We start from the raw sequence: 17,163 nt of genomic DNA on the forward strand, positions 1-17,163 counted from the left end.
GACAAATCTATGATCAAATCTGGGTCTGCATACAAATAGTTGGTGACAGAAATCTGGAATGGGGCTATTTGGATAGAAGAGCGAGGAATGTGAAACCCCAAGATTTGGTGAACTTTCTAGATTGGGAAACACAGCTCTCCTCATTCTTTGTAGAGGACAGTAGCCTCCTCCTGTCAGGAGACCCAACAGGTACCTGCAAAGACAGTGCTTGCCCTCTTCAAGGTCTGCCTCTGCTCACTAGCTCCAAACCAATAATCAGGATCTGATCACTCATGATCACAGTCTGAACAAGAAAGTACAGTCTCTGTTCTGGGAGGAAAGACTACACATACCCAAGAATTGCAAGACCTAGTGATATGTACTGGCAGGGTCTCTAAGACCTTTTGTGGGAGTGACTCTTGAGGGTGCTGGACAAGGGTGCTACTAGGTCTGTGGCAATACAACAAGAGCAGGAAGGTATTTGTCTGGAATCCAAGGGATTCACCAGGGCATCTTGTGTTGCTTCTCTGCCCAGTGATAACAGAGACTGAGCCACTATAGCAACCATGGATAAAGCAACTAAGAGCTTAGACACCTCTGGGATGAAAATCTGGGTTACCCTACCTGGCAGGCCACCCAGATCTGTTGAAATATTTGGCAAAGGATAATGAAAATCTAGGTTGGGGGATAGAAGAGGGAGATTGTGGTAATTTGTACTGTTCCAACTTGCTTAAGCCTAGAACCGCTTCCTACAATCTCCATTCCTACAGGGTTCCAAGCAAAGTTGGTCAAAAGAGAAATGTGTGAAACTGGGAGGGCAGAAGCAGCCAGTCACCATAACTAGATGTGGTGACAGGCAGTCACAGAGGCATCTGTGGATGCTAGCTTATCCTTGCTTTCCCTTGTTCCAAGTCTAGTTCTCCCTCCCACTTGCAGCCCTGGTGACAACACTGACCCCAGGCCACCACCAGATGCTTGGCTGAAGAGCCACAAACCAAAGAGCCACTCTCTCCCCTCCCCTGAACAGCCTCCTGTCAGTGGCTCAGTGTGCCTGGCTTCTCAGGGTGACTGGCTGGTAGCTCCTCTGCATTCTACTACTCTCCCATTCACATCTTCCCTTCCCTAGCTACCCCCACCCCCTGCCGTGTGTGAGGCTCAATTCCTAAAAGAATTCCCCTATACCATAAGTCATAGTTGTTCTGCTTCCCTAACTGAACTCAGCGATAGAGGTTGTTTTTATTTTTTTAAAGATTTTATTCATTCATGAGAGACGCATAGAGAGAGGCAGAGACATAGGCAGAGGGAGAAGCAGGCTCCCTGCGGGACTCAATCCCAGGACTCTGGGATCACGACCTGAGCCAAAGGCAGATGTTCAACCACTGAGCCACCTAGGCATCCCTGTTTCATTTCGTTTTTGTTTTTTTTTTTTTTTTATTTAAAGATTTTATTTATTTATTTGAGAGAGAATGAGCTGGGAGAGGGGCAGAGGGACAGGGAAAAGCAGGAAGCCTAATGTGGGGCTTGATCCCAGGACTCAGATTATGACCCAAGCTGAAGGCAGCTGCTTAACCAACTGAGCCACCCAGGCACCCAAATGATAAAGTTTTGATGAAAATATCAATTATAGTCTCCAGTCAGCTGCAGCAGTGGGGACTGTGGCTAATTGCACCATCTTTCCTGAACTGAGTCTTTTGTAGAGGTGTGGCTGGTAATCACCTTGAAGGCTCTGTGATGAACTGGATCTAAATTATTGTTTTCTCCTCATTAATTTAAATCACATCAAATTGTTGATATTAAACCATTTTGACCTATGAAAATAACCTCAGATGATTAAATAATGTATTAATTTTCCACTGGTATGTAACAAATTACCACAACAGGTTAAAACAACTCATCTCCTGTTTTCTGTGGGTCAGGAATCTGGGCACAGGTCACACGGGCCCTCAGTCAGGGTCTCATCAGGCTGCAATCAGGTGTCAACTGGACTTGCCTTCTCATCTGAAGAACTGGGGAAGAATTTGTTTCCAAGCTCATTCAGGTTGACAGAAATCCTTTCCTTGTGCCCGCAGAAGGGCCCAGCATCCTGTGGCTGTGGGAGGGGGTGGTTCACACACAGCTCCTAGAGACTTCCTGAACTTCCTGTCCTGTGGTCTGCTCAACAACAGATAGCTTACTTCTTTAAAGCCGGCAAGGGAAGTCTCTAGAGCAAGTGTACTTTTAAGATGGAGTCTTCTCTAATGTAATGTAATTACGGGAATGACATCCCACCTCTGCCATACTGCACTGGTTAGAAATAAGACAGAAGCTGTGCTTACACTAAAGCAGAAGGGACTGCATGAAGGGTATAAATACCAGAAGATGGGGATCATTAGGCGTCACCTTAGGGTCTCCTTGTCACAGTAAGTTTATGACCATTCCAGTAATACTGCTTCTGACATACCGGACAATCCTAATCATTTTAATCTGTCTTGAGTGTTCCTTTCTTTGATCTACTTCAGGTCTTTTCTCAGATCATATCTAATTTTACCACTTCTCTGAATAGGAGTAAGAAAAACTTCTATCAATATTTTAGGCAAAGGTGCATTATAATTTGGCCAAAAAAGAAAAAAGAAAGAGAGAGAGAGAGGCACTAACTGATAAGGGAGTCAAGAATACTCAATGGGGAAAAAACTGTTCGTTCAATAAATGGCACTGGGAAAACGAGATTTCCATATGCAAAGTCAAACTGGACTCTGTCTTACACCCCTCACAAAAACTAACTCAAAATGGATTAAGGACTTAAATGTAAGACCTGAAACATTAAACTCCTAGAAGAAAGATTAGGACTAAAGCTCCTTAATATGGGTCTTGGTAATGATTTTTTGGATAGGATACCTAATGCACAAGCAACAACAAAAAAAATAAACAAGTGGGACTGCATCAAACTAAAAAGCTTCTGCCTAGCCAAAGAAACATTTGATAAGATTAAAATACAGAATGAGAGAAAATATTTGCAAACCATGTATCAGATAGGGTGTTAATATCCAAAGCATATAAGGAACTCCTACAACTCAAAAGCAAGCAATCTGATAAAAAAGCAGGCACAAGACTTGAATATTTTCCAAAGAAGACCTACAGATGGCCAAAAGTGCATGAAAAGGTGCCCAGCGTAACTCATCATCAGGAAAATGCAAATCAAAACCACGGTATACCACCTCACACTTGTCAGAATGGCTGTTAGCAAAAAACAAGAGATAACAAAAGCCAGCAAGGATGTAGAAACCTGGGTGCCCTGTTGGTGGGAAAACAAACTGGTACAGCCATGACAGACAGAGTATGGAGGTTCCTCACAAAATTAAAAACAGAATTACCGTATGATTCAGCAGTCTTACTTCTAGGTATGTATTCTGAGGATGATGAAATCACTACTTCAAAGAGATGTCTGCACTCCATTGTTCACTGCAGCATTATTAAAGATAGTCAAGATGTAGAAACAAATGAATGGCTGAAGTATGGTATATATACAATGGAATATTATTCAGCTATAAAAAAGAAGGAAATCCTGCTACTTGGAACAACATGGATGAACCCTAGAATATCATGCTAAGTGAAATAAGAAAGACAAATACTGTATGACCTCATTTACCTGTGGAATCTAAAAACGTCAAACTCACAGAGAGAGAACAGAACGGTGGTTTCCAGGGGCTGAGGGATGAAGAAATGGGGAGAGCCTTGTCAAAGGGTACAGACTTTCAGTTATATGATGAATAAGGCCCAGAGTGCTAATGTGCAGCATGGCGACTATAGTTAATATTGTACTGTATACTTGAAAGTTGCTTTGAGAGTACAGCTCCAGCATTCTCACCACCACCACTGCAAAATGTTAACTGTGTGATGGAAAGGAAGCATCAACCAACCTTACCAGTGGTGAACATTTCACTATATATATGTATAGTGAAATGTGTGTGTGTGTGTATATATACACACACACACGTATCAAATCATTACACTGTGCATGTTAAACTTAACACAATGCTATATGCCAATTACATCTCATTGAAGGGGGGGAGGGAGAAAAACAAAAAGAAATCTAGATTAAAATCTTATTTTCAGGGGCACCAGGGTGGCTTAGTTGGTTAAGCATCTGCCTGCAGCTCAGGTCATGATCCTGGAGTCTCAGGACTGAGCCCCACGTTGGGCTCTGTGCTCAGCGGGGAGCCTGCTTCTTCCTCTCCCTCTGCCCTTTCCCACTTGTGGTCTCTCTCTCTCTCATGGTCTCTCAAATAGTAAATAAAATCTTTAAAAAAAATTATTTTCAGTGCAAAAAAAAGAGGAAAAGTAAGTTGAATTTTTCTGGGTTTTATTTCTCATACTTTTTTGGCTAGTGTTCAGAATTCATTGTTCCTGTTGGTAGATACCAAAAATATCCTCTAAACATAAAATAGAGGCAGAGTCTTAAAGTGTAATATATTTATTTACACAGAAGGATATCTTCCAAGTTTCTATCTCTTTTAATAGTGTTACAAGTTCCTTGCAATCGTTAAATGCCAGAGGGCATTAGTAATATTATAGATCTATTCCAAATATCTTATGTTTTCTTTCAATATATTTTAAAAGTTATATACTTAGACTACCTCTGGATTGTCAGTGCCAATATAAAATCAATCACTGACCACAGAATCCAAGCAAATATTGGGAAGGAAATGAGAAGGTTCTCTGTTTTGAGAACATTACTCCCTTTTCTTTCTTTCTTTTTTTAATATTTTATTTATTCATAGAGACAGAGAGAGAGAGAGGCAGAGACACTGGCAGAGGGAGAAGCAGGCTCCATACAGGAAGCCTGACGTGGGACTCAATCCCGGGTCCCCAGGATCACACACCAGGCCACAGGCGACGCTAAACTGCTGCGCCACTGGGGCTGCCCCACTACTCCTTTTCCGATGGGAAAGAGGCAATCACAGATTCATGTTGCTTGTGTATGAAAATGTATCCGGAGCGCTTGAATTCTTTACTCTGATTCTTTTGCCAAGCTGTGTGAAAAGAAAGGACAGAGAGGAAGATAGGAAACAGGTTACTGTAGTAACTTGGTACATAAAGGAAGAGGCTAAAGGAAGAGGCTAACAGAAAGATTTCTCGAAGACATAAAAGGAAAAAGACAAGACTAAGAACTCTTGATACCTATTTGAATATATATTTATATTGTTTTAATGTTTACTTCATAAATTAATATTTGATATGGTATGTTCAATATTTAGGCTTAAGTGTTTTTTGGGATAAGTGAAAACAGCACGATGAAAGGGATGTCAGTTCTCTAAACACAGACACCCTACTTAAGCTTCTGCTATACTAGAAGCAGGGGGATTGAGTTCTGGAAGAGGACACCCAAACTCCTTGAAACTGAACACACATTCTGAGGTCATCTGACTAGAGATGTGGCATACTAACAGTCAGACTGACCAGAGACTCGACCCCAATTCCCGTTACTGTGCGATGTATGAAATTTCATCTGTTTCCTCATCTGAAAAAATGTTCCCTACTCCTCAAAAATCTCTTACTGTAATTAAGTTTCCTTGAGTACCATTATACTGGTATATTCTAATTCAGAAGCAAGCACAGGATCTGTGGGGACTTGGAGAGGGTAGGAGGAGAGGAGAGCAACTCAAAGATAATAAAGGGAACAGAGGGGATCCCCTGGGTGGCTCAGCCGTTTAGTGCCACCTTTGGTCCAGGGCCTGATCCTGGGGTCCCGGGATCAAGTCCCACATCGGACTCCCTGCATGGAGCCTGCTTCTCCCTCTGCCTGTGTCTCTGCCTTTCTCTCTCCCTGTGTCTCTCATGAATAAATAAATAAAATATTATAAATACATAAATACATACATACATATATACATACATACATAAATAAATGGAACCAAAATGCTGATGACCTGAAAGTACTGTTTACTTTCCACTCACACGTCACTTATTCAAATGTTAAATAAAAACAATTCTAGAGGCACCTGGGTGGCTCAGTTGGTTAAGTGTCCGACTTGATTTTGGCTCAGGTCATGATCTCAGGGTGCTATGCTAGGATCAAGCCCCATGTCTGGCTCCGCGCTCAGTGCAGTCTACTTGTCCCTTCCCTTCCCTCTGCTTGCACATTCTCTCTCTCTCTCTAAAATAAATAAAATCTTAAACATTCTAGTAGTCTCAGAACTGTGAAAAACTCAGAGGTTCACATACCTTTAACTAAAAAACAAAACCCACCCATCTATACCTATAGTTTGTTTACCATCCTTAAACCATTTTCCCACTGTGACACAATAGTAAGTTAGTATCCTTAATTCTGTTACAATAGGAAAACTCCAAAGGTTTTGGGATAGAGCCATGTTGATTTTCAGAAAACTTTTTGGTATTTACTGGTTAGTTATCTCTTAAATATAATTGTGTCTCCCTTCCAAACAATGTACATCACAGATGATCTCTTCTCATGGAGACCATTCTCTCTCTTCCCCCATGATGGGAATAAGTAAGCCCTGCAGTTCAAAAGACCAGGATTCAAGTTTTGGACTTCACATTTTCTAGCTGAAACCCCAGGTAACAATACATTCAAGCATCTGTTTACCTATAAAATGGAGAGAATACTTAGCACAGACAATGTGAGTTAGGAGCCTAGCAACAGTGCCTGGCAAAAAGCAGGTGCCCAAAAATTCTACTAAATAAATTAATAAATATAGCAAGAAACCTTAAAAACGAATTAGTGGTTTTTGATGAGTAATTTATAGACTGTATCTGCTTAAAGGATGTATGTATTTTAAAAAAATCCCACTATTTCTGGAACATTTCTCATGGTGTCTACATGTTGATTACCGTCTCAGCCAGAGATCTTTCAGAAAATGCACATGTAATCAGGCCATATTACTTGCTGTGCTCAGGATAAAGCCCAATGGCTCCACATGGTATATATACCAAGCTCTCTAATGCACAGCCCTACTGGTCTCTGGATCTTCGTTTCTCATCACACTTCTATTATCTCTGCCCCCCATCCCAACCCAAAGTGCCTGGCTCTTATTTATCTCTGGGCCTTTCTACCTGTTTTCCTTCTGCCTAACCTTTATCTCCAATCTTTAACTCCCATTCATTCTCCAGGTTTCAGCTTCTCTGGGAAGCTCCTGATATGGTTTCCCTTCCCTAAATTGAGGTCTGAGGCTCATCTTCCTGTGTGCTCCCCTACTACCTAGAGCATTGCTCTACACTTAATACTGTAACTGCCTATTGGTACTTAGCACTAGACGATCTTACTCATTACTTCAATCTCAGGTTCTGGCATACAGTAAGTACTAAATGGATAAAGTATAGGAGTGACAGAGCTAATTCTATAAAAAGGTCTATTTGAATCAACAGGTTATTTTCTTCATTCTCCTCTATAACATCCCATTTTCACCTTTATTTGCTGAAGATTCATGCAGCTACCATTCTCTCAGGTTTACAGACCTATTATCAGATTTATAACACTATATCCATCCATTTCTATTTAACTTAGTATCTCTAAAAATTTGACATCAAAACTTGTTTTAGAAGGAGGGGCTCCTACCAATGAAGACTTTAGATACTTAATATTTTTACTGCTTACATTTATATACAAAAAAACTATCAATCTGAAAGTTAAGATGATGCATTAGAGTAACAAGTTATTTAATCATAGGTTAGTTTAGAAATTCTTCTGAACCTCTTACAATTAGATACCAGCTTAAATATCAATAGGTTTAGAGAACCAATGTGATGCCCGTGTATCTTCTAAAAATATCTGAGTGAATCAGTCTCAAAATTCAGCATTGTTCTTCAATATAAGTTTCCATTAGGAAGAAACACAGACAGTGGAAACAGTATTAAAACCAACCCATTTTGGAAAAGGTCTAATGCCATTATGGTTGAAGAGGAATATGGTTAGAAACAAAGATGTGTAAGGGTGCAAACTGTTTTTGGGTTTTTGGCACAACTTTCAGATGTGTGGATATTTCACCTTCAAGTGCCATGACATGTAAAGCATATACAAGAAGTTTTATAGCCATGTTAATGGTACAAGGTATATAAAGTACAAGGTATATAAAAATGTTATAGTGAAGAGAACCAAAACAGAGCTCAAAGTCTTTTAATAAATCAAAGTCATTCCCTTCGTAGAGATATATTTAGTGAGGCTAGCCCATGTTAATTTGTAATAGAAACTGGTTTTTTTTTTTCACCTAAATATATGAAAAAATAGTTGGAGGCAAAACTTTTTGGTCAGTTACATACACTCCAAACTCAGACTCAGTCTTTAGGAGGTATTTATAGGGTGATACTATTTGTTAGCAGTATTTTTCACTGGAAAGAGACAAAAAGGTTCTTAAACACCTTTTGCATTTGTATTATCTCAATATCTAAACATTAGTATATCTTATATTTTTAGAAACAAAACATTAAAATAACCACACACATCGATATAATTTTTGCAAAGCTAGGTGTGAAAAAGGCAAGACAATAAGTATAGTGTGGTGCTATTTATGCTACAACAGAACAAGTTATGCATGTGAAATACACACACACATTCATATACATATAAAGTAGATGTGATCAGTAGAAGTAGCCTTGGGGAAGAAACAACATAAGTATTTGTTTCCACATCTCTATGATGGGAAGAACGATGGGAGCTATCATATGAGTTACTGTAAAGATTAAGTGGGGTATTCCACACAGTAATAGCTAAATAAGGTCATTATTAATCTATCTTAATTCTTGGAGTAACTTCTAGTTACTTCCAAAAACAGAAGGAGACAAACACCTGTGTCTGGTCAAAGTCCCTTCTATCCTAGACTTTTCAGGAGATAAGTGTAATATTTGGTGTTAAGGCAGAAACTTCCAACTCTGTATCTCAATACTGAGTTTGAAAAGCCAGGATATCTGTATAATGCTGAGGTTCTTCCATCTATCATTTTCCTTCCTTGATCACTAATGCCTTCCCCCAAATAACCTGCAGCTTGGATTGCCTTAGTTTGTTGTACTCCTTGGCAATAGAAGGTATAAGAGTAGTCAAAATTTGACTAAGGCAGAATCAGAAAAACAAAAATAAGTTGGGTCTTCAGGAAAAGGCCACAATTAGGCCACTTCTCTTAGGGTTTCAAAGAGAAAAAGGGACCATAATCAAATCAAAGTGGAATGGGAATTTATACCAAATAGCCTACTACCATGGGAAAGCTCTATGGGGCCATTTTTTATGGTTTTGTTTTGCCATCCAACGTTGAATGTTCTCTGCAATTGTAATCCTATGTATCACTGTTTAAATCAAGTCTGAATTTGGTAATTTTTTAGACTTTGGAAACTTGGAACCATGCTATCAGATGATGTGTCAATTCTTAACTTTAGAAATTGTTTGCCAAAGAATTAACGTAATTCAGTTAAAAAAAAAAAGATTTATTTGAGAGTGAGAGAGAGCGTGAATACAAGTGGAGGGGAGATGGGGAGGGAGAAGCAGACTCTCTACTAAGCAGGAGCTGACCATGGCGGATCCCCGGACCCCAAGATCATGACCTGAGTCAAAGGCAGATGCTTAACAGACTGAGCTACCCAGGTACCCTGTAAATTCAGTTTTAAAAACATTTGTTAAGCCCCTCCCAGCTGCAAGTCAGGCATAGTGCTTGACGCCCACACTTCTATGAAGAGAAAGGAACAAAATCAAGTTGAGGAACCCAGGAGAATTTATATGGTGAGTATGTAGCAGAACCAGGTTTGGAGCACAGATCTAACCCCAGGCTTCGTATTTATAAAATACCATTAAGTTTGGATACCGTTCTTTATCTCTGAACCTGAGCAAATCTCCAAATTCCATGGGGCTGTTGTGAAGACGAAATAAAAAGACATATATGGGGTGCCCATCATGAAGCTAGTTTGAATGTTAGTGACATTCAAACATGGCTCCTTTTAATTCTCTTCTCCCTGGTATTGCATCTTGTATAGTAATGGTGTTCAAAAAATGCTAATCTGAAATCAAGTTTCTCTCTACTTCAGAATACACTGCAGATGCTTTCTGCTATCTTCATGGTGTCTAGAGTTCCATGTACTCTTCAAATAATAAATGCTCAGCTCTTTCTTGTCCCTATGTTGTTCAGTTTTGTGTTCATATCCATAATGACCTGAATATAACATTTCATCTTTTGTCTGATTATGTTAATGTCTATACATTTCTAATTAAATCTCTCAGATCTTAACTATAACCAACATATGCTTTGTGCTGGGGAATAAAATCAAATCAAACCAAGCAAGTCTTTCTGTTTTATCATTTTCCTTGACTGTGGCATCCTTGGGATTTTAGTATGACAGAGAAAAGATTTGGCTTATTGTTGAGAAAACCTCCTAATTGTCCTTATATTAAACTTTATGGCTTCAAAAGATTAATAATAGCCTTGACTGGCTTCCAAGAATATGTTAAATTCAACTGATATTACATATCAATAGACAATAAAATAAAGAGTTGATAAGATTTTATTTGAAATTTTTAAATATTTATTTATTCATGAGAGAGAGAGAGGGGCGGGGGGGGGGGGGGCAGAGGGAGAAGCAGGCTCCATGCAGGGAACCTGATGTGGGACTCAATCCTGGGACTCCAGGATCATGCCCTGAGCTGAAGGCAGGCGCTGAACTGCTGAGCCACCCAGGGATCCCCCTTTATTTGAAATTTAACTTAAAATTGAGTTCAGGGCAGCCCGAGTGGCTCAGCGGTTTGGCGCCGCCTTCAGCCCAGGGCCTGATCCTGGAGACCAGGGATCGAGTCCCTCGTCAGGCTCCCTGCATGGAGCCTGCTTCTCCCTCTGCCTGTGTCTCTGCTTCTCTCTCTCTGTCTCCTGAATAAATAAATAAAATCTTTAATAAAAAAAAAATTGAGTTCAATGGTACAGAATTACATACCATTTAGATCACTTCTAAACTTATTTTTAAAAATAAGGCTTCATATCTCCAAGATGGAAATGCAACTTATACAGTTAAATGTTTATTACGCACACCCCCTTTTAAAAAGAAAAAGTCATTCAGTTTTCCTAAGTATTAAGATAACTCAAAATATGTAACTCATTGAGTTCTAACACTGGAACTAATAACAGTGTATGTTAATTAAATTTAATTTAAATAAAACATTTTAAAAAATGTAACGGAGAGTCTACTAAGAGAGCAAAGCACTGTGCTAGGTTCTTGGGGTGATTCAGGATGATGAGGATTTTGACCTTGTCATTAGGGAATATATAATACACTAACTGACAGAGGAAATGAGACAGGTACATTGGTAATTACAAAATAAGTTATATGTAAGAACCTAAAAGAAAAGTAAAAGTAGTTTGCAGGAAGTGGAAAATGCTTTTAACTTGGAATACTAAGACAAAACAAAAGGAAGTAGCATGTAAATTTCGTCTTTAAGAGTAAGGTAGAACTGGGACATTTAGTGGTCAAAGGCAAAGATATTCTAAGACAAAAGCAAAGTGTGAGCAGAGGGTCAGAGGTGAAGAGTTTATAGTCTATATGAAAAATGGTTTAAATTCTAAAATAAAAAATGCAATATATTATTACACTTTAGAGCTCACCCATAATTTTGAGTAAAGACTTTCTTAAGTGCTAAGTGTCATTATGACTAGAGATGTATAATTTGAGAGTTGTTTGAATTATCATTCCTGAAACTGAGATTAATTCTTCATCTATGTTGTATAGTTAACTGAAATCTTCACTTAGTATTCTGATCTGTTGATAATGGTCTTTAACTTAGCTCCATTATTCTCTAGAAAGCATATTCAGACTAATTTGCTGAAAAGGAAACAATTACAGACAGAAGCAAAATGAACTGCCAAGTCAACTGAACTGAAACAGAAGATGAGTGTCAACACAAGGACAATGGAGAGGATGGGAAGAGGGACGAAGGGCTTAGTGAGTCTGGACAGTTAGTCTTTACTACTTTGCATTTGTTTCAAGTCACACACACTCTTGAAATCTGACCAAGTTGCTAGGGGAAAAATTAGGTCACTCACTGCTTTCAGTTGTTTCTGTTAGATTTTTTTAATTCAATAAAATATAATCACATGCACTATGACTAAAAATATGGGCAATGCATTAGAGTCTACTTTAGAACTAATGTTATATATAATTTTCATATTCCAAAGACTGAAAAGTACACATTTGATCAAGATGAAAAAATAAAATCTGCAGTTTAAAGTATACTACTGTAAAGTGTCCTAAATTGGAATATACATGTAGATACTGATGCTAATTCTGGGCTGTTTTGTTCTGAGGTCAATAATATTTATGACAAGGTAACAGAAGTTTTTTTTTTTTTTTTTTTAAGATTTTATTTTTTTGAGAGAAAGAGACAGGGAGAGAGCAAGAGCACGAGGGGGGTAGGGCAGAGGGAGAAGCAGACATGGGACCTGATCCCAGGAGATCATGACCTGAGCTGCAGGCAGACACTTAACTGACTGAGCCACCGAGGCGCCTGGAAACATAAGTTCATATGGTAGGCCCAAGAGTTGTTAAAATTCGTAAGAAAACCTGTAGTTCTCCTAAAGAGTGGATTTTTACTAAAAAAATTAGAAGTCAGGGATGCCTGGGTGGCTCAGTGGTTTAGCGCCTGCCTTTGGCCCAGGGCATGATCCTGGAGTCCTGGGATCAAGTCCCACATTGGGCTCATTGCATAGAGCCTGCTTCTCCCTCTGCCTGTGTCTCTTATGAATAAATAAATTAAGTCTTTAAAAAAAAATTAGGAATCAGTATATATTCTCATCATGGTACTCACATTTTCAGAGGTGTTTTTTACACAGTATAGTGCATGCTAAAATCATTATGAAAGTCAGTACTCAAAACACCTGGTCCTTCTTTTGAGGCTTTTCCAATCTAGCCATCTATTTTGGAATTTTATACACTGGTCTTTTTAATATAGGTACTGTTTTCAACCAGGCTTTCAAGCTGCAACTGCAGAAAACAACTCTAGCTGGCTTAAACAGAAAAGGAGTTTATCTGAAAGGATACTGTTAGCCCACAGTTGCTGAGAAAGTGAAGACCAGACTCAGAAAACAACAAAGAGCAGAGAAAGGCTGTAAGGTGAGGCTTACGTCAGGAAAAGAGCTTATCCTGGGTCCCTGGCCACACAGTTCCTGCTCGGTGTACAGATGGTGGATGCTGTCAGTGGAATCACTGCCACTGACCTCTCTCCTTTCCCACTAGATGTTGCTGCTTCCACCCTGCTTACAGAAAGAGTTCTCTACAGTCCCTGCTTTCCTGTCCTATCAGTTCCTAACTCAAAAAGCCTAGGTCATGTGCTTAAACATTAACCACTGAGAGGCTGAGAAACCAAGTATGTAACCTTTTGAGTTTTTATGCTGGGGGTTGGGCTCTGCCATCCAAAAAGACCTGTACAGTGAGGAATTTCTCAAAACTAGGAAGGTTGTAATGCTGATAGCCAAAAAAGTCAAATAACTGATACAAGAACCCTCATCTATTCAGGAGAGAATGGCCTACTCAATACAAAGCCCTCTGTTCTCTGGTTAAGTGTTCTGAAGCAGTCTGGGTGGTGACCTACTCAGGCCCCTGCCCCTCTCCCTGTCCCCCCTCCCCCTGTTTTTAAAACCTCTTAGCTGGGCCCACATTTGCCTCAAGTATTCCTGCCCAAGTGGTTCAGCACAAACCAGGCTCATGGCTGAGACTCTTGAATTGATGCTTCAATCACTAGTCTGCTATTTCATTCTTACAACTAGGTCACAGTGGCTTCCCACCTTCAGCCCTGGAAAATGGTTCTCATATTGCTCCCCTCTCTCAAAATGCCCACATTTCTGGGGTTGGGGTCAGAGGGGCTGGTATGAGTCACAACCTTATCATTCATAATCTCAAGAAAAGGCTAGTTATTCATCTCTGTGCTCCACCATACTCAGGTTGTCAGGGCAACCAAATGAGAAAGTAAAAGCCCTTTGTAACCTAAAATGATAAGCATGATCTTATTAGTTAACATTATTGATACATATGACAAATCCCCCAGTTCTTTAGGATTAAGGCCTATTCTATCTAGTTCTCTCTGGTTCTTCTGAGCACAGATGTCATTCATATCTTTATTGTATTAAAAATTATAATCAAAGCAGTATATGCTCATAATCTAAAAAGTACTGTAGCTAGTAGTAACAAAAAACTTATTCTAAAAACAAAACTCTCTCCTCTCTCTTTTCTACTCCCAGTCCTGCTCCTCAGAGGCAACTACTCTCAATTCTTAGTTGTTTCTTCTGGTATTCACCACTCTGTATTATAATTTTTATTAAATCAATATTCAGTGTCCTTATTTAAATACTGATTACTGCTGAGCCAAGCAGTGTACCAGAATCATATTTTCTTCCATGTGTAATTTTAAATTTTTCTCAGTTTTAATTTTTTTCTTTTCCCATTTGCTTCATTTTCTTAACTCTATTGTTAATTCTTTATAAAAGTATCATAAGATAAATGAAATCTCTTTCAATGCCCCTTGTCATTTAATGTTTCTGGAGTCTTTGGCCCTCCTGGTCCAGTCTAGACATGATGCCTACTACACCTATTATACAGCGAATACTAAGATTTCCCTTTCTTATTTTCTGTGTTTGATGCCATTTCCTGGATCTCAGATTTCATCAATTAGTGGAACACATCCTTAGTAACTTCCTCAGTAGGGCAGCAGGGGAGATCAGTTCTTTGAGGCAAGACTGAAAAAAATGCCTTTATCTAGCCTTACACTTGACTGACAGTTTGGCTAAATAGAATTTTGCGTTGAAAATAATTTTCTACCGGCTTTTTAAAGGCACTATGCCTCTGTACTAGAGTGTTTTAGCTGGTGCTATTGAAAAGTTCAATACTATTTGGAGTCCTGTTTCTTTGTATGGAATCTAATTTTTTCCTTTCTGCAACATTTTAGAATCTTCTCTTTTTCCCTATGGCTCCCTAGGGGAAGGGATAAGCTCCTCCCCTCCCCTCCCCTCCCCTCCCCTCCTCTCCTCTTCTCCTTTCTCTCTTCCTCTCTTTCTCTCTTTCTTTCTTTCTAGTAGAAGCCCAGCACGGAGCCCAACACATGGCTTGAACTCACAACCCCAAGAGCAAGATTCAGGCTGAGATCAAGAGTTGGAGGCTTAGCTGATTGAGCTACCCAGGCGCCCCAGGATGAAGCTTTTAATAAATTCCTTTAGCTTTAACAGTATTTCTTACATTACTCCTTAGATACTGCTGCTCTTCCATTTTCTCTGGTGTGTTTTTAAGACCACCATTTGTTAAATTGTTATATCTTCTGGACCAATACTATACTTTGCTGTCCATCTCTGTTGTTTTACTTTACAGATTTCTTCAATTATATCTTTCAATTCTTCTATTTTTCATTTCTGCTACCTTATTTCCAAGAGCTCCTGTCTTTACTCTTACAGCATCCTACTTATATCTCATTGATGCAACAGCTCTCTAACTTAAGGGCATTTCTGCTTCTGCTGAAGTTCTCTTCTGCTTTCTTCAAGGTTTCTGCTAACACTTTGTTCTTTTTGTTCTGACCTCTGTCTCAATTTGGAAGCTTTTTTCAAAAGTCCAGTGAGCCTTAGATGGGTTTTCATATCTAAGAATGAAGCACTCAACTACTGTGTGGAAGCTCTGTTGCAAAAGCAGGACTGCTGACTATGGTTTTCTCTGTAGAAAAACTGGAAGGCAAACTGGTTTTGTCACCATGTAACTCCTGAGCATAAACTTCTTCATGGAACTCCACCATATCAGTCTCCACCAGTCTATATACCCTTGGGCTGTTCACTATTTCTAAAGTTTCAATTTTTTATCTTGTATCTGCCTGGCGTGAACGAGAGCAGAGGAAGAGGAAAGATTTTGCCATTTACTTTGTAAGTTTTCACATAAATTCAGATTTTAACCTTGTGCTTTACCCCACACCTCCACTCTCCTTCTTTGTAGCTATTTCCAGATTTGAAATCTCTCTAGTTCAATTTCTTTAGAAAATAAATCTCAAGGTTTCTTGTGTTTGGTTGCTATGGGCAGGGTTGGGGGGAAGGGGAGCAGTGGTAGAGAAGGGAATTAAAGGGGCAGGTTAGGATTTGCCACCTTGCACACGTGATACTGATGGAGGGACAGACAGGCTATTGAAACAAAATGGAAAAAGTAGTGACCCATACATACTGGGGAACTTTAAAAAAAAGCACACAACAGAGGAGAATATGGATTGTTAAATAGAGGGTATTCAGAAAACCAGCTCACTATACGGGGAAAACAAAATCTCATTCCTTTCTGACACCACCTATAAAGGTGAATTCCAGAGTGGAGGAAGGGGTTGATCCAGTCAGTATTCAGACTTATCAAATCTCTCTTTTCAGTTAATTTGCTTCACTTATTCCTTCTTTCCAGTGTACTAAGTACTGTGAACTGCCTCTCTTATCCTCAGTGGTTCCCTCTATAGGCTCTAGAGTTCTCCTCTGTGTTAAGCCAGTGATAAGTCCTTATCTACTTTCTGGCTTCTAAAAATTTCAGTATTTCTCCACTGTTGTTTTCTTCTTGGATATGTTTGTCCTTAAGGGTTTATATTTACTTTAGTTCTTTACTATACCATTAGGGCTTTGGAGGAGCCAGAAATAAACTTATATTTAATCTGCTATGTAGGAAATCAAATGAAATTAAAGCTTATCCTAAAATGCCAGGCCAGTAAGTTGAGGCCCCCCATTACCTATTGATTGACCTCCCTAATGTGACTGCCTACTTGTCTGAATAAAACGAATTCTCAGTGTAGGTCAGGAATCTGTCCTTTGATCCAAACCATTTTGGCTGTCTGCCTATTATCACTTCTTTTTACAATGCTCTTGAAACTATTAAATCACCTCTCCGTCTTGAAGGACATATTTAGTCTCAAGGTCCCCAGCCTCCCTTGACAGAATTTGTTTCCTTCTAAAACTTGGCTTTAACTTTGGAAGTTAAATCTGTTTAGGGATAAAAAGTAACCATCATTAATTCAGAATCATTTACTGAATGCCCACTATTCAGCATAGGGGACACAAAGATGAGAACAATAAGGTCCTAGCTTCACACTGCCCACCAGGCTAGTCTCACAGCATCTCTTAACTGGAAGTTAAGCCCTTGTCTGCATCATAGAACACAGATGATTTTAGTGATTATTTTCTTAATTCTCTCCAAAATGGTACATAACTATAACCATGCTGGATGCATCAG

The 17,163-nt window shown here is 39.2% G+C and overlaps 1 protein-coding gene across 6 annotated transcripts in view; it reads right to left on the reverse strand.

The window, feature by feature from the left end:
- The window catches only part of BTBD7 (BTB domain containing 7), a 109,468-nt gene that overhangs the window by 32,289 nt on the left and 60,016 nt on the right, over nucleotides 1-17,163 (reverse strand). The window contains exon 6 of one of the 6 annotated variants that reach the window (XM_038545588.1): nucleotides 4,870-4,988. The exons of the other annotated variants lie outside the window; for them this stretch is intronic. Coding sequence (XP_038401516.1) covers nucleotides 4,885-4,988 — 104 coding nt within the window. The 3' untranslated portion in view covers nucleotides 4,870-4,884. Of the gene's footprint in view, nucleotides 1-4,869; nucleotides 4,989-17,163 lie in introns of those variants that run through there. 6 annotated transcript variants of the gene reach the window in all.

This window comes from Canis lupus, chromosome 8 (genome assembly GCF_011100685.1).
Source record: "Canis lupus familiaris isolate Mischka breed German Shepherd chromosome 8, alternate assembly UU_Cfam_GSD_1.0, whole genome shotgun sequence".
In the NCBI taxonomy this organism is placed as follows: domain Eukaryota; kingdom Metazoa; phylum Chordata; class Mammalia; order Carnivora; family Canidae; genus Canis; species Canis lupus.